The sequence below is a fragment of the Suricata suricatta genome, chromosome 1, assembly GCF_006229205.1.
Source record: "Suricata suricatta isolate VVHF042 chromosome 1, meerkat_22Aug2017_6uvM2_HiC, whole genome shotgun sequence".
NCBI classification, from domain to species: domain Eukaryota; kingdom Metazoa; phylum Chordata; class Mammalia; order Carnivora; family Herpestidae; genus Suricata; species Suricata suricatta.
In genome coordinates, this window is record NC_043700.1 from 12819840 (window position 1) to 12841198 (window position 21359).

General features: G+C 43.2%; 1 protein-coding gene across 1 annotated transcript in view; it reads left to right on the plus strand.

Moving 5' to 3' along the window:
- The window catches only part of TENM3 (teneurin transmembrane protein 3), a 196423-nt gene that overhangs the window by 119899 nt on the left and 55165 nt on the right, over positions 1-21359 (plus strand). The window contains exons 12-15 of the mRNA XM_029950079.1: positions 12856-13072; positions 14074-14193; positions 14746-15007; positions 20235-20502. Coding sequence (XP_029805939.1) covers positions 12856-13072; positions 14074-14193; positions 14746-15007; positions 20235-20502 — 867 coding nt within the window. The remainder of the gene's footprint in view (positions 1-12855; positions 13073-14073; positions 14194-14745; positions 15008-20234; positions 20503-21359) is intronic.

The following is a 21359-nucleotide window of genomic DNA, read 5'->3' on the forward strand; positions in this document are numbered from 1 at the left end:
TGTAGGCACATAGTATGCACAGAGAGTCCGTAGCATGCTGTAGGCACATAGTATGCACAGAGAGTCTGTAGCATGCTGTAGGCACATAGTATGCACGGAGAGTCCGTAGCATGCTGCAGGCACATAGTATGCAGGGAGAGTAATTAGCATGCTGCAGGCACATAGTATGCACAGAGAGTACTTAGCATCTTGCAGGCGCATGGTATGCACGGAGAGTACTTAGCATGCTGCAGGCACATAGTATGCACGGAGAGTCCATAGCATGCTGCATTCACATAGTATGCAGGGAGAGTACTTAGCATGCTGTAGGCACATAGTATGCAGGGAGAGTACTTAGCATACTGCAGGCACATATTATGCACGGAGAGTACTTAGCATGTTGCAGGCACATAGTATGCAGGGAGAGTGCTTAGCATACTGCAGGCACATATTATGCACAGAGAGTACTTAGCATGTTGCAGGCACATAGTATGCACGGAGAGTACTTAGCATGCTGCAGGCACATAGTATGCACAGAGAGTACTTAGCATGTTGCAGGCATGTAGTCTATCATCAGCTGCTGTAATTCAGTCTTCCTTTCACTTTCACCTGGTCTCCTTGGAATTAACCGGAGGGCGTCAGGGCAGATTTCAGTCTTTTTTTCCTGCATAATTCCCGTTCTCTAGGAGGCAGGGTGACCAGAACCAACCCTCAACCTCTGCCCTTCCATTCCCCTGACGTACACACACCTACACGCACAGGTGCGCACACATACACACAGGCATACACACACAAGCACGTGTGCACATACAGGCACACACACACACACATGCACACAGGCACAGACAGAACACATACATACAGGCATGTGGACATACACGTGTGCACATACACGTACACACATGTACGTGCACATACAGGCACGTGGACATACACAAGCACACGCGTGCTTGTACACACAAGCACGCGCGCGTGCCAGCCTGCGCCTCCCTTCATTCCCAAGCCAGATGTTATCCGTGCCTCATCCTCCTGGCGGCGGGCTGCTGCTCACCTTGGTCACTGGCAGACTCCGCAGTTTTCCGTATTTTCCTTTAACCTGGACCGTCAAGAAACTTGAGCCACCAAGTTGAGCCAAAGCTTCCTTTCCTTTCGCTGCGGATAGATGTGACGCCGTAGCACTCAGAGCCCTCGCTGCCTCGTGCCACCTTGCCGCCCCAACCCCCCCTTGACCGCGCTATGTAGCGATGGCAGGTCAGTCCCCAGTGGCAGCTCCCCTCCCTGCCCCCCCAGGAAGCCCCTGCCCCGTGCTCTCCACGGCCTGGGGAGGAAGGACAGCTCCTTTTCCTCCCTGACCGCATATTCCAGATTTGCTCTTCTACGAGATTACACTGAGGAGGTTGCAGACTCTCGGAGGGAAGCGGACAGCAGGGCCGGGTCTGCAGAGACACGGCAGAGTGATTGAGGGGCTGATCAACTCCTCCGTGTTATTAGCCAAGGAGGTGAACAGGCCCTTCCTGGTCCCCCTTTGTTTATTCTTATTAGCGTGAAACTGTGCTATCTCTAGGCGTCCCCTTCCAAGGAGAAAACTGAGCCGACAGGAGGCCTCCTGTGGATTCTTTACTTTCCTCCCGTAATTTGTATTCCTGTCCCTAACCTAATTTTGTGGATCTTGGGAGAAGGATTCTTAATGCCAGCTCTTATACCCGGAGATCTTAACCCGGGTGCCTCACTACCGAAGCTAGAGGGTTGCTTGAGCCGAAGCACAGATTTCGGGAATAGAGACCAGAAGTCAAGACACATCATCTGGCCACGAGATGGGCCGTCATGACCATTACGTGAGCTCAGTACGGCAGAACGTGTAAAACAAGGACCGTACCTGAAACCCCATGACGTATGCTAACTCGTGCTGCTGAGGATCCGTCGTTCCAAGTAAGTCTGTCGGTCAAATGATGAATTAGCCAGAAAGTAGCCATGTAGTTTGACTTCACCTACTAAGTGACTCAGGAAGAAGGGACGTAGGAAGAGGCCGATTTGGCCCTAACCTGCATGTCATGCAGTTAGCTACGAGTTCAGCCCGCGCCACGTTATACAACGCAGGAACCAAGAAGGTTGCTTACCATCCCCAGACCTGAAGAAGGAAGATACGTTAAAAAAATTTTAGAGGGGCGCCTGGGGGGCTCAGTCGGTTAAGCGTCTGACTTAGTTTCGGCTCAGGTCATGATCTCACGGTTTGTGGGTTCAAGCCCCGTGTTAGGCTCTGTGCTGGCAGCATGGAGACTGCTTGGGATTCTCCCCCTCCTCCGTCTCTGTCTCTCCACCATGTGCATTGTCTCTGTCTCTCTCAAACTAAATAAGTAAACTTAACTTTTTTTAGGAAGGACAACACGGTTGGGGAGCTAGTGATATTTTTTTCTTAGACCAAGCAGCTTCCTTCCACCCTAAAATGTACTTTCCTTTACCAAATCCCGCTTAGCCCATCTCCACTGTCTAAGCCTACAGATCCTCAAAATCTACATCTCACAAAATAGGTGTTCCCTTTTGCTCAGAGTCCCACGGCCCCTTTATGTCTCTAAAATGCATAAGAAAAAGCAGCCTTAGGAGGGAATTTTTTAGGAGGCCCAGAAGGAAGAGAGTGGCCTGCAGGAATATCTCTTTAGCCACTCCCTTAGCTCCCACAGGGTCACAGGAGGTAAATCTCCTGTCCAATTGGACCTTGTTTCTTTAAGGCTCAAATAAACACTTGTCATGCATGTAAGGTCAGCAGCCTTTCAGAACTAAGGGCAGTGTTTTACCTACAGTAAAGGTCCCAACAAAGATCCTAACTCTGTATGGAATCAACCAGTTCCTTCCCAACTGGTTAACTTTTAAATCACCCATCGGAAGTGAGAAACAAATGGTCGCTGGACGGGGTAATTGTGCGTAGCGTCTCCTAATGGAGCACATAGACACTTCCGGAAACAACTACACCATATCCTGCGCTGGTCGAGAAAGCTTTCCCAGCAAAGGATCAGCAGTGCGCGGTCCTTACAAATACTTCCTCTTCAGCTCTTCCTTCCCCTGCAAGGTTTGCCTCCCTCTGGGCTCAGCCGTTGCCCATTCATATTCCAGAATGCGCTCTGAAGGGAAAGCTGCTAAGATCAGAGAGAGGGCAGATGGAGAGCTGGAACTGGCCACCATGGATGCAGCGTCACCTGGGCTGGGGTGTCAGGCCCGGCCCGCTCTGCCTCCTTCCCTAGGTCCTGCAGTGTCTCCATCAACATCTGAAATGGCCCTGGCTTTCCGGTCTCCTCCACTGTGATAGCCTTTGTGTTTGTGATTCTCACCAGGAAAGACGCTTTGGTTGCGCAGGATAGAAATTCCACTCAACCGGCCTTAAGCTTTAAAAACAACAGCAACGACAACTTATTAGCCTGTATAACTGAAAACCTGAGAGATGGCTGCACCTGCGTGTTTCAACAAGGATAACAGAAATCTGGGCTAATTCATCTGTCATCTCTGCTCTCTGCTGTGGTCACACCGCTGTGCAACTCTGTTCCCCAGAATGACCCCCAACGGCTCTAGTACATTCCACAGCAGAATGTCCTAGGGGGACAACCTTGTTCAGTGGTTACAGGTGGCCTGGGTGCAAGCGTGACCCTCATCGGCCTGAAGTGTGTCCCCTGCCCAAGGCCAAGTTGAAATTCTGTCCCGTGAAGAAAGGGGTAGGGATGCTGGAGAGACAAACAGATTCCACTCCAGGAATGTTAATAGCTGTCTACAGCATTTAGTTTTGGTCTAATGAGGGAATATGCTCCAACAACTCGTTCATATAACTCGTAGATGCCGGTTAATCTCTGGAGGAACCTTCTTCTACTTTCCTCTTTATCTTCTTCCCCCACCTGCCTGCGCCCCGAATTACAGCCCTCTCACTTTGAGGACAGGAAAGTCAGGCTTTCCGTGCCGAGATCGCCAGGCGGCTCTCTGGCTCCCCCTACACACTGTGATAAGCCTCAAAGTCGCCCTCACCTAACGGACTCACTGAGAATCGCATTCAGTAGAAGATTTCTGATTTGATCTTATTTTTTTAATGTTGATTCAGTTTTGAGAGAAAGAGCAGGGGAGGGGCAGAGAGAGGTGGACAGAGGATCCAAAGCAGGCTGTGAGCTGACCGCAGTGAGCCCAACATGGGGCTCGAACTCACGAATGGTGAGATCGTGACCGGAGCCACACATGGACACTCAACCGACTGAGCTACCCAGGCATCCCTGGTTTCTTGATTTTAAACAGCTCCCTGTAGGGTGAGCCCACTCTGCAGCCTCAGAATGCAACAGGTTGCCAAAGGCAATTCTGTCTACCTTCGTAGAAACTCCAGATACTTATGAGCACAATGATTTCTCAAAAATACATTCTCTCTGGCAGTTGTTACCATGTTTTTTTGTCTTTTTAATAGTGACATGCCAAAATACAGTGCCAGGAGGGCTACTTATAATTAATAGTGTTATTTTGTGTGTGTGTGTGTGTGTGTGTGTGTGTGTGTGTGTTTCAGAAGTATTACTTTGTGGGGATATGTCAGGACGATGTACCTAGAACAGGCATGTTTGTTTGTTTGTTTCAAGTGAAGGCTGATGATCATAGAGAGAAGATCACAATTCAGCAGAGGTTATTCAGAAATTAGAAAGATAAAAACAGGAATGAGAGAGAGGGAGAGAGAGAATACAAACACAAGGCTCAGACCGTGAGAAAGTTCAGGAATGTGCGAGCAATCAGAACAAGTGGAAAAAGGAATGAAATGTTGGTGTCAGCAGCGGCAGGAATGTGCTGACGGGGCAGGAGCTGACTGTGCAGCTCACCAGATGAAAATAGGAAATGTTTGGAAATAGAATAGGAAAGGCTTCTAGCCCAAAGATGAGGCTGTTGTGTTCCCCAAACACATTGAAATAAAAATTAAAGAAATGAAACAGAGTAACAGAAGTGGGAAGAGAGGGGGGAAATGGCTTTAATAGAGAAGCAGGGGGGCACGCAGGTGGCTCAGTCGGTTAAGCGTCTGACTCTGGGTTTCTGCTGAGGTTATGATCTCATGGTTCATGAGTTCGAGCCCCATATCAGGCTACACTCAATGCGGAAGCTGCTTGGGATTCTCTTTCTCTCCCTCACTCTCTTCCCCACCCCTGCTCGTGCACTGTCTCAAAATAAATAAATAAACATTAAGATATCTGTAGCTGTGAAAAAAGGAGAAAAAGGAGAAGAAGAGGGAGGGAGGAAAGAAAAGGGAAGAGGACAAAAGGATTACCGGAGATCATAAGTACTTCTGGAAAAGATTCCGGATACCAGAACACAGAATGGCACTCAGAGTCTCAGTTTTAAAATATATTTTCCTGGTAGATCACGATTTGGGGGACAAATTAGTATGAGTTGGAAAGACTCCTCTGGCTTCCAGTTTTGGTGGAGAGACTGGCTCATCTGAACTCTTTCCGCCCCAGAGAATTTTCAGAGCAAGGTAAATCGCATTCAAGGAAGGAGAAGTCCGCTCGCACCCTCCGAAGCCAGGCCCCCGGTAGGTTTCCAGTCGTGCACAAGGAACAGGAGGCTTTCCCACTGTCTCCGAATAAGCTTTAGAGGGGGAGGAAAACCAGAGTCTCACGGCTGAAACTGAAAGTCCTGCCTACGTTTCACAGCCATTACCAGTAGCGGCCACGCCAGGCGTCAAAATGTAGAAACGGACAGTGCCCGGGACCTCTTCAGAGACAGGTCTTCTTACACGGGTCTCCACCTTAAGAACCTCTACACAGAGGTGCCTGGGTGGCTCAGTCAGTTAAGCATCCGACTCTTAGTTTCCAGTTCAGGTTACGATCTCACAGCTTCATGGGTTCAAGCCCCACGTTGGGCTCTGGGCTGACAGTGCCGATCCTGCTTGGGATTCTCTCTCTGTCCCTTCCCCGCTCACACTGTCTCCATCTCTCTCAAAATAAATAATAAAAAAAAAAAACCCTCTGCATTAATGAATTAATTATGTGTAGCAGCCATGGTGTACAAACAGTGCTTTCTCATTGTCAGAAGGGTTAACTGCCGTCAACACCTTGCTGTGCATGTTTCTGCTCCTCCTCCTGTGAATATACAGGCACATTTATGTTTTTAAAATGAAGTAGGATTCGTGCTATTCTAAATTTGATTCTGCCAAAGAATCTATCTTAGAGATATTTTTCCAGCCAGGAAGTCAGGAGAGGCGTACCTTATTCTTTGTAAGAGACGCGCAGCCACAGTCACTAATGTTGCCACGAATATTGCTCATTCATAATAAGTATTAACAATACCCTCATCTGGTTCTCTTTCTTTTTCACTCTGAGTATAAAGACGGATCTGTAGGGCATCTCTGTGTCTCTGCGTGTGTATACCTGCATATGAATCCTTGGGTAAATGTGCAAATATTTCTTTTGGACAGATGTTAAGTGAAATTTCTAGGTGGAGGGGTATTTAAACTTTTGAATTTTCATGGCCTGATTGCCCCGTGGGTAGTGTACACATCACCAGTACGAGGGGCTCACGGCTCCAAGCTCACGGCCTGCACGTACTCACTGGGCGGAAACAAAACTGTCCACCAAGTGAAAAGCAGGAACAGTGTCTGATAGGTGAAAATGGCTCCCCTTTTTATTCTTTTAATGGGCATTGCTCTAATTCCTGGCGAGAGTGATGATCCTTATCTATGTTTCTTGGCCATTTGTATTTCTTCTTTTGCTAATTATTTATGTCTCTGGCCCATTGTCTTCTTATCAGTTTGACTTTTTTTTTTTTTTTAATGTTTAGGAGCTCTTTGTAGATGCTACGTAACGAATTCTTTGTTAGGTATCTTGCCGGTATTAGATGTCTTTCGTTTTGCAGAAGTTTTCATTGATAGGAGATAAATTTTTGTGAGGTTTATCTTTTTATGAATTCTGGGTTGTATGTCTTCAAAAATAAAGAGGGCCTTTTCCTTTGTAAGATTATACATAGTGTGTCGTCCAGTTTCTTCTAATGCTTTTTATAACTGTGTGGATTGATTAACGCCCAATTAATCAAGAACCTTTTAAAATCATAACTGTTGGGGTAAAAGAGAAACCAGAATTCAAGGGTTAGCATGGTACTGAGGACCGGAGAAGGATGAGATAAGAAAACCCGTGGGGCGCCTGGGCGGCTCAGTCGGTTGAGCATCCGGCTTCGGCTCAGGTCATGATCTCGCAGTTCGTGGGTTCAAGCCCCGCGTCAGGCTCTGTGCTGACAGCTAGCTCAGAGCCTGGAGCCTGCTTCGGATTCTGTGTCTCCCTCTCTCTCTGACCCTCCCCTGCTGACACTGTCTCTCTCTTTCTCTCAAAAATAAATTTAAAACATTATAAAAAATTAAAAAGAAGAAAAAGAAAACCCGAAGGTATCCCTGCGGCCCCTTTAAGACCTCGTTTTGCCCTGCTTCAGTCTAATTATCTCTAGGAACTGAGTCCATTCTTCCCTTTCTTTCGGAGATACATCACACTCTGACTTGGTGCCAAGAAGCGTACTAGATACTGGGGATACAATGGCGGGCTTGATCCCCTCTTGAGGTGCTCCCCAAGCCGTTGTCTGAGCTGCTGGCTGAAGCCGTTGGGAGAGGGGCCTGGGGGTCAGAGGTCTCCAGGCAGAGGAAATAGTTAGACTGAGGTGTAGAGAATGAAGGGTCGGGACAAGCCTGGGACCTGGGAAACAAAAATGTTGGTGGGATCTCGTCGAGGGACAACCATGGTGGCCTGAAGGGTGGTGTCCGTGCAATGGAAGGAAAGAGACTGCTTCAGGAGTTTTGGGGGTGAATAAAAGAAGGACCTGGTAATGGACTTGGTGCAGAGAAAAAGGAACGGAGGAGTCAAAGCTACATGAAGGTTTCTACTTGGAGAGACTGGACAGGTCACTGATGGAACCCGTCACTGAAACAGGAAATACAGAAGAAGAAGCATGTCTAAGAGAAGATGGGATGTGCTTTAGACTAAGATTTTGATGCCTGTGTGATATCCACATGGAAGTATCTAGAAAGCAGTTTGTGGATTTTTAACGCAAAAGCATGATCAGCCTGGAGACATATGTGAAAGTAGAGACCAAACCCACAAAGAGACCCCTGATAGGCGAAAAGAGCAAGAGTAGACAGAAGCCCAAACATGCTCCCAGTTCCGTCATAAATGAATCTCATGCATCTCACAGAATGGTGACTTTAAAAAGTAATGAAAGGAAGTCCTGTGCACTGCAAAACTTCTGAAGTCTGTGGATAAATTTTTCCCTCAGAATAATTACTATCTTACTTTATACTATCTGTCTCTAACTTGGAATGAGGGAAAAGGGTTCATCTTGTGGGGAAGGGCAATGGACATTGATTATCTTTTGAGTGAAAAAAGAAAATTCATCAAAAGGGAATTCATGACTTTTTGTCCAGCCAGTAAATCAAGGCTTCAATAAACAGGTTCAGACCATAGCTGCTGAAAGAAGAAAGTGAGTTTTGACAAGCTGGTGAAAGCCAACATAGGAGTAACGTAGGAAGAGACTTGGAGTCAGAAGTTTTAATAATCTGACAAAATATGTCTTGTCTAAATTTGCCCAAAACAATGTCAAGAATGATTTGAAGAACACAAGGAAATAGGGTGAGGTAGACACCGTAAAGCAAGACCAGAGGCTGGCCAACTATGACTTCTGGGCCAAAGACTGTTTTTGTAAATAAAGTTTTATTGGAACACACCCATTCGTTTCCATGATGTCCATGGCTGCTTGTGCTCTATAATGGGGGGGTTGAACAGTATGGGACACCGCATGGTCCACAAAGCCTAAATTATTTACTCTCTCGCCCTTTGCTAAGTAGGTTTGCCACCTACCGTTAAAGTCCCACAGAAGCCTAAGGTGAGATGAACATGTTTTAAAATGATAACTAGAGGCAAGAATTTTCAGGATTGAGTGAACAAAAGCATACACTAAATTACCTGCTTTACATTATTAAAGCAGATAATTAAAGTTGTTATAGGTGGGTTTTGAACCCTTCCGATTTTCTTCAGATTTTTAATGAATAATCCTATTAGATATGATGTCTACACTAATATAAATTTAAACCGACCTACTATTCCTGGTACTAAACGGAATCTCAGTGATTTTGAGAAGTTAGCTCACAAAGACAAGTTTACACCCGTGTACATTTGTGCAGGTGGATAATCAACTTCGTGGTACTAGGTAGCCCTACCTGTGTAAGTACAAAGAATGAAAAACGTTTTCCCAAGTTATAGGGACCCAGATTCATAACCATCCGTCACTTGCTTGGGCAAGTGACTGATAAACTCTGCAGAAAAATAACAAACTGTGTGTCCCTGCATCTTGGCTGTTGAAAATGAGTTCCTTCTCTGATTGATGTTTGCAGAGCGGCTTGTAAAAATGCGTTTCCAACTGATTAGTTCGGAAGGTGTCAGACTCATGCGGTTTTATGACCTGCGGACTACATGCCAGATGTACATTTGCTTTTTATAAACTAACAAAGATGAATGGCTAAATTCAAGGATTCCTCTCTGGCAACTGTAGCAGACAGTGCCTAAAGGAAGACACGGTGGAAATAGCATGAGGGAGGAAAGGATGAGGGGCATTTAGCCTTTAATTTACAAGATTAATGGAGATAAAATACAATAATTGGAAGTACTTTCTCTTCCAAGTGAGTAATCTCTTCTTTAGTTAAAGGATGAATGTTAGGGGCAAATTTGCAATATAAAACGTTTGTGTAAAATGATTCTCCCAAGCGTATCCACACCCGTTCAAAAGTCATGGAGTAAGAACTCTTAAATAGATCATAAAACACATAAATAAGGATTCCTTATAAGAGGTGCCGGAGTGCCTCAGTCGGTTGAATGTCCGACTTCAGCTCAGGTCATGATTTTGCAGTCTGTGGGTTCTAGCCCTGCGTCAGGCTATGTGCCAAAAATAGACATTAAAAAGGATTTAAAAAGTAAGATTCCTTATAAAATTGCAATATATAATCATGAATTGTTACTGAGAGGGTTTTCTTTTTTAAGTTTTTTTCTTTTTTGAAGCCAGAAATGAAAATGGAGGCAATAGTTCAATAGTCTACTATAAAAATCTGAGTCGGGGCACCTGGGTAGCTCAGTTGCTTAAGCGTTCAGCTTTGACTCAAATCATGATCGCACGGTCCCTTGGGTTTGAGCCGCGCGTCGGGCTCTGTGCTGACAGCTCAGAGCCGAGAGCCTGTTTCAGATTCTGTGTCTCCTTCTCTGTGTGACCCTCCCCCACTCACACTCTGTCTCTCTCTTTCTCCCTCTCTCTCAAAAGTAAACAGTAAAAAAGTTTTAAAATTTAAAAATTCTGAGTCTTACTAACTGCTTCACTTTCTTTTAGAGAAAAAATATATACAACATATTGCATTGTTATATTATCATGGAAAGTAAGCCTATAGCATAGTTGTATCTTTCTTCCAGAAATACGGAGACATATTTAGACATTTTTCATCTTCATGGCCTTTTGGCCAAGTAAGTAGTGTTTTGATAAATTTATGTAAAATTTCAAAGGTCAGTTTCACTTGACTTTCTTAAAATGTGATTTAAAACTTTATCAAAGGAATAAAACTGCACTTTCAAATAACTAATGCATCTTTAAAAAATATGACGGACATCTGCATAAAAATATAACTAGCACAAAAATACAATACGTAAGATCTGCCTGTCAGAAATACTGACTCCCTGTGGCAATACAACAGTTAAAATATTAACGTGAAAGGAGCCCAAAACTATAAACTTAAGTATTTGTGTCGTAAGTTTGATTTTCAACTGCAAGGAAAAATCATGAACAGATTTTTTAAGTGTCTCTAGAGAAATGAAATCTCTCTCAGTTTTAAGCAACAGAAAATCTAATCCAAACAGGCATAAAGAAGAAGATAGTAGCTTGGCGTCTACACCAGAGAACCCAGGCACTCCTTCCCGTGTGGCGTGTCGTGAAAACCTTAAAGATGCCACCGGGACCGTTGCCTTTGTCTCTTGGCTCTGCTCCTTGAAGGGCTGCGTTCCCGGCCCGGTTCTCCTGGACTGGCAGCGGGAGTCAGGCAGCAACCCCAGCCTCACAGCCGCACAGCATCCAGCCTGGGGGCCGAGGTGGGGGCAGGGTAGGGGGTGGGGCCTGCAGACAGTTCCTGAAATGCACTCCAGCTCAGAGTTTGGTCCCATAGACATTTTGGAACCAAACGTGAAGGGGGAAATGTGTATTGGAGAGGTGGGGAGGGATGGATGGATACCTAGGTGAAAATGTAGAGCTATTGCCCAGAGAAGAGGAAATGAGTATTAGGAGAAGTCACAAATTTCCCCTACATTCTGTGTAAAATGGCTCAAGGACTTTGATCCAGGGCACCCGAGCAGCTTAGTGTGTTAAGCAACTGACCCTTGATTCGGCTCAGGTCACTATCTCAGTTTGTAAGATCGAACCCCACAGGGGGCTCTGTGCTGACAGCGCATACTCTGCTTGGGATTCTCTCTCCCTCCCTCCCTCCCTTTTCCTCCCTCCCCCACCCCTCTCTCCCAAAATAAAGAAAGAAAGAAAAAAAGGCCTTGATCCAGGACCCCTCATCTTTGGTTTCTGACCTTACCTGTGTTGCTCTTGACCTACTTTTAGACTGAGCAACATGACTCAATTTAGTCTGTTTTCTTTCGTCTCGGTTTGCTGTCAGATAACGGAGGGGCAAACTTACATTCTATTAATGAGTGTCCTCAAGCAAAAACAAATGGCTAGTGTTGTGTTTTTAAAAATAAAAGTTATTAAAAAAAAAACAGTCGTGTAAATAAAATATGTAGGTCAACTAGTCATTTTCAACTGAGTTTACCATAATAGGGTCACATGAAGACCTGATAGTTGGGTTTAAAGATTTTAATGCCATTTGTCTCATCTCCCAAGAATGATTTAAAATCTTCAGAAACTAATATTACTCTGTACTGAGAAATGTAATTGCCAAGCAGATCAAAATGTATGTATCAGCCCGTCAGTGAAAGAATGATCTTAAGGGATAGTGTCACCAAATCATCATAACCCAGCTCTCTTGTCCGCTAATGAGTTGGTTTATATGTTTCGAGCGAAATACTTACATGGGGCATTGAATGTCATTTCCTTTTGGCGTTCCTGGAGAAGGCACTAGCACATTTTCTGAACATGTTACGCTTTTCATGTCACCAACATTGGGGGTCGATTTCTTTGTGTGATAGGCTTCTTACCATTTTCAATATTATGGCTTCTTTACATTTGCCACATTTTAAAGTCACCCCTGTATTTTGGCAGAAGCATACTAGGGGCCCAGGATCCTGTTTAAAATTTGAGAGTTGACTTATTTTTTATGTAGAACACACTTTACCTTCTTGGGAAAGCTATTTCCTTGAAAGATGGTTGGCTGATCTCATCCATTTTATGATGATTTATATTTGCTTCATTTCACAGACTCTCATTTTCTGACCCTTTCCCAAATTTTAGAACTTCTCCCTATGCAGTTTCCGATCCATTGACCAATCACGCTCAGTGTTAACTCCTTGTACGTTTTCTGTAAACCATAGAAGGCGTCAGTAATTATACTTACAACTAGTCTGTATTCCTTCAAAGTACTAATAGATTGTTCTAATCAGTAATTTTTGATTTTTTAATCAGAATCCACCCTCTCCAATCCAAACATTTAACTCTACGTGAAAGCAGCTGCAAATATTGTATTAATATTTCATCCATTCCCAAAAAGCATGCCTCATAGAAATTACTCTCAATTGGGGTATGTGGGGGAGGAGAGATTGATTTGTTATGAACGAAAACGAACCAACAAACAAAACATAGCGCCCAGAACAGTAATCCCAGATCAACAAGAGGACTCCTCTCACCAGCTTACGCTTCTCTCTGCAGATGGCCTCGTTGACTGTATGGACCCTGACTGCTGTTTACAGAGTTCCTGCCAAAACCAGCCTTACTGCCGAGGACTGCCGGACCCTCAGGACGTCATCAGCCAAAGCTTACAGTCCCCCTCGCAGCAGGCTGCCAAATCCTTCTATGATCGCATCAGTTTTCTTATAGGGTCCGATAGCACCCATGTCATACCCGGAGAAAGTCCTTTCAATAAGAGGTGAGTGCATTCTTTTCCCTTACATAGACGTGTGGTGATGTTATCAATGGTTACGCGCACTTTACATGAAAGCGCTGATGACGGTGCCTTTGAGGGAAGTGCTTCTTCTAATGCAGTTTTTCTTCTTTCGGCAAATTCCTCACCAAACTTCGCGTTTCAAGCATTCTTGACACAGTCCACTTACTTTGTCAATTTCAGTATCGGAGCCCTAACAGGACATCCCATTAAGGAGTCCATAAATCTTCATTTAACTAGTTGACTTTGTTAGCACAGTTGGAAATGTTTCAAAAGAAGCAGTGATAAGACCCCGAAAGGCAAAACAGAAGTGAGCTTTTTTTTTTTTTAGCTGAGCTCGCTAAATAATATAAATTATGAATTAATGTAATGGAACTGCTAACGGCATCGCAGTAAGATCGTATAAGCTGTTTGGCTGGTGCTTTACGGAGCAGTAATGACCTGAAAATAAACCAGTAAGTGAAAGCAGGTGTCTTGTGTCTCACTGAGTAAAAGAAGATGATTTACACGGAACTCCTGGATCTGCAGTAATTTAACAGCATTAATGCTGTTAGACTCAGCAGTTGATTAAAAGTTGTTCCACACATGTGCCTTATTGCCCCTTTAAATCTTGTACTTGGTCCCTGCAGATTTACCGATTGCCTTGGAATTAATTGGAAGGTATACTTTTCTTCATGTAAGCACCAGATATATGACTTATGAAAAAGCGCAGTTGATCATTTTAAAAATTCATCTCTAAATTATTGGTCTTGAGAACTCTCCAAAAACCAGATTGCAACAAATGAAAACCCGGGGGTAAACACCCGGCATTTCGAGAATGAGTATTAAAAGGGAAATTGCCTTGGGACTATTTCAGGTCTGGTTTGGGGGACTACCTAGTGTGTGTGATAGTGTTATTTTATCCTTAGGATGAATTAGCTCTAAATCAAGATAATGCTGTCCCAAGACCACAAATGCCCATTCTGATCCTTCCACTTTTCCTGCAGCCTTGCATCCGTCATTAGAGGCCAAGTACTAACTGCTGATGGAACTCCACTTATTGGAGTAAATGTCTCGTTCTTCCATTACCCGGAATATGGATACACGATTACCCGCCAGGATGGAATGTGAGTTAGTCACACTGCACTATGTTTCTTTGAAGTATTTGCAGTATGAAAAGCAGGCATTCTTAATATACCCAATATTATCCCTTTTAATATAGAACTGCAATAACTTTTAGACTCCAGAACTCTGTGACAATGCACGTGGCACAGACTTAACGTCATGTGCCCACAGGACTCACTTAAACGCTGAGCTCATTTGCTACGACACGATAACAACGGTGTGATTTTGTAGAATTTTCTTGGTCTTAGAAGGTTCGCGTTGAAATATTCCGAAGTGATATTTCATCAGTTCAGATGGTTCTGAAGAAATGAGTAGACGGGTAGACAGATAAAGCAAGTTTGGGAAAATGTTAACACTTTGGTGAATCTCCGTAAAGGGTATATGGGTGTTCATTGTGTAATTATTTTAATGTTCCTGTAGATTTGAAACTCCGTTGGATTAGAGTTGGGGGGAAGTTGGTTGTCTTGATAAAGCATATTTATTTAAGGAGCTGAGTGTTGCTGGAAGCTGTATGGGATCCAGATAACCCACTGAGTGAGTGTGTTTTTTCTTAGGTTTGATTTGGTGGCAAATGGAGGGTCCTCTCTGACATTGGTATTTGAACGATCCCCATTTCTGACTCAGTATCATACGGTGTGGATTCCATGGAATGTCTTTTATGTGATGGACACCCTCGTCATGAAGAAGGAAGAGAATGACATTCCTAGCTGTGATCTGAGTGGGTTCGTGAGGCCAAATCCTATCATCGTGTCTTCTCCTTTATCCACATTTTTCAGATCGTCTCCTGAAGACAGCCCTATTATTCCTGAAACACAGGTAGAATATTCTAGCAGGCAGTACTTTTTAAGGAAGTCGTTTTTCAGATTGTGTGGTTTCCAAAGAATCTTTAAAAAGGACTGCGCTGTCCTACGTAATTCTGTAGAATGAAACATAGAATGTGGGGTGTGTGTGTGTGTGTGTGTGTGTATGTGCACGCGCATGCTAGAATAAATAACACTATAGTAGGATATCTAGGTGTTTCTTCAAAATCTCTTCAAAATACTCTTTTGTCCAGGCTGTCCTGTATCTGAATGTATTTATTAGTTGTAGCCAAATGGAAAAACAGCTTAAACTCAACAGATTAAACTCAACAGATAATAATGTCTTTGCTTATACAGTCCCTGGGAAAAAGCTTTTGGTACCTGATCTCCTGATGGACATGCAAAAAGTTCATTATGGTCATTACTCCCAATAATTTTCTTTTTATAATTCAAAGTAAAAATATTTCCGAATAGAGGATTTTTAGCAGCAAATGTTCATTAATTTTCTCAAGATACTTTTACCTAAAAAGTTTGGTATTATCAGTCAAATTCTAATAATTGATAGTAAAGCCCATTCTCCTCAGGAAAAAAAACGAAAACTAACTTTTTTAAAAAATAGCCATACTTTCACAATTTCTTTTATCTACTGAAATATCTGGAGATATTTTTTCCTTCCTGTTTGTTTTTAATTAAAAATAATTTTGAGGGGCACCTAGGTGGCTCAATCAGTATAGCGTCCGATTTCGGCTCAGGTCATGATCTTGCAGCTCGTGGGTTCGAGCCCCACATCAGGCTCTGTGCTGACAGCTCAGAGCCTGCAGCCTGCTTCAGATTCTGTGTCTCCCTTTCTCTACCCCTTCTCTGCTTGCACTCTGTCTCTCTCTCTCTCTCTCTCTCTCTCTCTCTCAAAAATGAATAAACATTAAAAAATTGATTAATAATTTTGAGGTTGGGGTACCTGGGTGACTCAGTTGAGCATCCAACTCTTGATTTTTGCTCTGGTCACGATCCCAGGTTCGTGGCATTGAGTCCCACGTAGGGCTCTGTGCTGACAGTGCGGAGCCTGCTTGGGATTCTCTCTTTCTCCCTCTCCCTGTTTCTCTTCTTCTCTCTCTCTCTAAAATACATAAGATTTTTTAAAAAGAAGTAATTATGAAGTCTTAAAGGTAAGACATTAGGTATGATAATAATGAATGTTAATTCATAAATAGCTAAGCGGCACATAGCTGCTTTGGCACATTCATTCTTCAAGTATGTGCTGAATGCCCATTCCGCACCCAGCAGCGTTACAGGGGACAGAAGTTGTTAGTCAATCAGATGAAGCAGCTGCTCTCCGGGAGCTTACCAGCTAAAAGGGGAGACAGACCACAAATGTACAAATATATGCGAGGTTATGAATAAGACTAATTTTTCAAAGATAAAACAGGGTGCGATGGAAGGTGGTGCCATTTTATAAAGGGCGGTCCAGGAAGATCTCTTTGAGAAGTTGATATGTCGGCGGAAACTTTAAGAAAGCGAAAGAGTAAATAGAAAGGTCTTCTAGACGGCGTAAGGACCAGGTTCAGACTCTGAGAGAAAAGCATGCCTGGCTTGCGCATCGCACAGCAAAGAGGCCAAGCAAGTAGGGCTTGAGTGAAGGAGTGACACACAAACCTCGAATCCTTGAAGACCATGGCAAGGTCAAGGGCTTTGTGCTTTGACTGATTGGAAGCTGTTGGAGCAGTGATAGTGATTTCCTTCTTTAAAGGATCACTGTCGTTGGTACCCTGAGAATATTCTATATTGGGCAAAGGTTGAAACAAGGAGACCAGATAGGAGATAATCTCAGTAAGTAGGAGAAACGATGGTATCTTGGACAGAGGTGGTTGGGGGTGTCAGTGGTAAGGAGTGGATGCCCAGGAAAGAGGTTGGAAGTAAAGATATTAAACTTGGGTTCATCAGTGTTACGGATAAGCATAGAGCATAGGATGAGAAGGAACCCCAGGGAGGGGGTACAGGTAGAGAGCAGAGGAGACGAGCTTAGAAGGTCTAGGATAGCAGGTAAGGAGAACTCTCACCAGCAAATATGGTGCAGAAGAGACACTCGGATGACACACTGCATACTAGTCAAGCCAACTTTGAGCTGAAGCTTACAGAAATCCTTTGTAGCCTTATTCAATGTAGTACTTCCTCCCAGGGGTCATCGTGTGGTCATGCTGAGCTTCCTAGCCTGTCCTTAAATAGATTTAACCTTGAAGCCATGTCTGTCTGTCTGTTCGTGGCAGATTTTTAGCAAACCGAGTCATTGGAATGGGTTTCAGGCAGTCAGCAGTTATAAGAATACATGAAGGTTTTTTCCCCACTCCATCAAACAGTCAGTAGACATTTCTACTAAATGAAATTTCTACCAAATGAAATATCTCTACTATTGAGAGCCTATTATGTATGAGTTACTCTATTAGGATAAAAAGAGTAGTAAGGCTTGGCTCTTGCCCCTCTAAATGTGATCAAGATTTGAAAGAAGAACTCTGAAGTTCAAGAGAGGGGTCCATTCCTAAAGAAGCCCAAAAAAAAGGCATCGCTGAGGAGGCTAGCCTTCAAAGGAGTGAAAGGATATTCCAGATTGAAGAAAATGTGGAAACAGCCACATGCGGTAAAAACAAACGATGTATTAAAACTCATGAACTATTTAAATGTAGGGCATATAAGGAAAAAGCCTGGGGCCAGGTTATGAATGGCCCTGAAATATCATACAATGGAGACCTTGAATTCTTTAGGCAATATGGAACCAGGGGGCCAGTGACATTGTTTTCCAGATTTCTCTAAAGCTCACTCAAGTGAGAAAACGTGTAATTGGCAGGAGGAGACAGACAAATCGGTGAACCGACTAGTGTTCGCTCTATCTCCGTACGTATCCAGCATCGAGATGGAGAGGTGCCCAGCACTCACAATGGTAGTGGAGAAGAAGAAATAGGCTAGACTGAGATTTGGAAGGTAGAAGTGACCGGGTATCACTTTTATTTTTTGACTGCATAAATAATTCATTTATTATAAAATACTCATTAATTTATTATAGAACAAAATAATAACAAAATTAGGGAAAGGTGGCCTTTGCATTTGTAATTTTAGTAAGTTTTTTAGTTCTGTTGTACTTTCTAACTGAATATGTAATGGAGTCATGAATGGGGCTTACAGATCAGGCAGCTGGTGAAAAAAATGGGCTAAATGGTTCATTTTTTTCCACCCTGGCCAGATTTACTTTTCCCACTAATGCAAAATAACATGCTCAAGTTAAATTACATAGGAGAAATGCATGTTTTAATGGACTAAATTACAGATATTTAGTATGGTAGTGGGTTAATGATGACAAAGACCATAATCAATTATTAAAATAGGAATTACACATGATATTTGGAATTAGAGAAGCAGCCTCTAGGAGCTCACAGGAAATGTATATTAATTAATGAAAGACTGGCCTCCATACAGAAAACCTATCAGATTTATGAGAAATTATTTTGGAAACAAGAGGAAACAAATTGTATGTCTTAGGGTTCGATGACTTACATTTTCAGAGCCATTCAAGGGTCACAGAATCTATTTTTCAAGCTAACCCCTTGATCTTTCTCCCCAGTGATAAAAGAACAATGAGTTCTGTTTAGATTACTCGTCCCCTAGCCCATAGCCACACACCAGCTCTGTCAGTCTTCAGTGCAGTGGTCTCCCGGAGCCTAACAGAGCTCTGGAAAGTTTCTGTATGTTCATAGGCTATTTGGCCTGGGACAGTCTGTGGCTCGAATCCGTTAGCATGGTTGGTAAGGAAAACGCCACCTGTTATAAATAGGTACTAGATCCACGAGAGCGCAGCAATGCCTTCTGAATCCATAAACGGCCTCACATCTCTCTTCCTGCCAACGCTACCTCACAGGCCAGAACGGAAGTTTGCTCAGCCCGCTCGTTTGTGCTGCTTGTTTATACTGAAACTGGCCACTACATCCTCACCGTCACAGGTTCTACTTAAGTCTTTAAAACTTGGAGATGACAGATGAGCATCGATCCTAACTCCTCCACGCGAGAAGAGCTAGATGCCCTGACCACTGGATCACCAGTCTAAGATTTCTTAACACAAGGTAGTCCTTGAAGTCGGAACAAGGAATCTCCATAGGACACTATGAGGAAAGCTCTGAGAATGTTATTTAATTCTTAGTAGAGAAAGTCGTGACTTCCTAGTGCCGATCCTTGAGCATAAATGGCCTGTGCACCTTGCAATGTATGTATTGCGGTAAACCTATGATAAGCTATCATTAGTAACCAAACTAGTAAGTGCTTACTAATTAGCATCTGAACTGTCTGGAAAGATTTTATACACGACATAAAATATGTTTTCAAAAGAACTCATGTTTTGGCATGTGTCAGCATGAATTTGTTAGCATTCATGGAGCCAGTCACATTGATGGGTAAATTGTAGGGTTAAGAATGCGAATTTAACAAGTTTGTAAAGGAGATCATTGTTAGGTAATTAATTATTTTAACTTTTTGGAGTCCAGTTTCAACTCAAAGTATATGTTGAGTGTCCTGTGTGTGCATTAGTTGTTCTAGAGGGGCAGATGTATGCAGCTCTGAAATACTAGTCTGTCTACTGTCCTATCAAATGTCAGTGGTGAGTCCTCACTCAGTGTTTAACTACTTACAAGAACATGCTACAGTTCTATGACCTCTCAACATGGATATGGAATTTGCTACAATTTAACCCAAATGAAGTGGTCTTTTTTGTTATCACTCCTATCCTTCTAGGCTGTGACCAGTCAGCTGCTGAGGTTTCATCCCTAAATGAGCCAGCTGGCGCAGGCCAGATCTTTGGCCTCGACCACATCCCTGCTCCAAGCTAACATCTTACAAATGTCTGCTCTAATTCTCCAGGGTGATGGGGGTGAAAGGCGGGTGAGTCAGAATCCGCTGTGACTATAAGCTAACAAGTCGGTGCGTGTCAGCCTGACGGAGCAGTCACAGTGTCTTCTGTATGAGGAATAGCACCTGAGGTATGATTAACTCAAAATAAATGACAAGAAGCTTTTAGGAGGAGAAAAATTGGGCTGGCGGCAGAGTTCTTTTAAATTATTGAATAAAGTAACAGCTCAAGTGTGTATTTGTGAATTGTGACTCCTTTGGTGTCTTGTTTTAGGTGCTCTACTCAATTCTTTGAAATCTCTTTTACCAAATAGTTATCCATGATCACAGTTTGAAGCTTCTGCCTTTTTCAAATCTAGGTCCTCCATGAAGAAACTACAATTCCTGGAACAGATCTGAAACTCTCCTACTTGAGTTCCCGAGCTGCAGGCTATAAGTCCGTTCTCAAGATCACGATGACCCAGGCCGTGATACCATTTAATTTAATGAAGGTTCACCTTATGGTGGCTGTCGTCGGAAGACTCTTTCAGAAGTGGTTTCCTGCATCACCAAACTTGGCCTATACTTTTATATGGGATAAAACAGATGCATATAATCAGAAGGTCTATGGTCTATCTGAAGCAGTTGGTAAGTTCCATGTCAATATATTCTTTGTCCACAAACCATCATCTTGAAGTCGGAACTAACATGAAATTGACGGTCACCCATGAAACTCAATGGATAAAGAGATGGGAAGGCAGTTAGATTGTCCGTGGGGAGTTCTAAGCTGGTTGGGAGAGGGAATGTATTTCCGTATGACGAGGAGACACTACCCCTTCTTTCTGGCTGAAATTACATGTTCGAAAATGCTCTGTGTGAGATTCAAGGGTGTCCCATCCTTTTCTTCCTCTTCTCCTTCCATATTGTGCTCCTTCCTTTTCTCACTTTTTTTCTTTATAACTTTATCTCCGTTGCTTTCCTTATCCTTTTTAATGTTTTCCGTATCTCACAGTTAGGGTGGTTTCAACTCACAGTGGTATTTAAAAGGACATAGACAAAGGATTTTTGTGTTCAAAAATTATTTCAGCTCTTTTGACTGGAAGGAGTCCATTCAGTGGAATGATGTTCTTAACACATTGGGTAAACCAGTTGTTGCACTGAATGATGGAACAGTGCGATCAAAGATTGGCATGAAGAGATATACACGGTATAGCTTCCCACTCAACCTGAGACCAGCAACCACTGGTGGATGCTTTTTGTTCTATCAGTTTTTACCTCCAAGTATCATGGACATCTTATTCTGAAATTAATATATACGTTGGGCTTGAATTCAAATCAATCAGATAATTACCACTTCTCCCTTCGCTTTGGTCTAAATTTTAGAACCCATGTTTCATTGTGACTCTGAAGCTTGTCGTTTGTGATTTGTTCACATTAATTTACTGCTGGTGTTATTATTCATTTCTGATAGTGACGTGAATATGATGTCATAAGCAGGCTCCCTT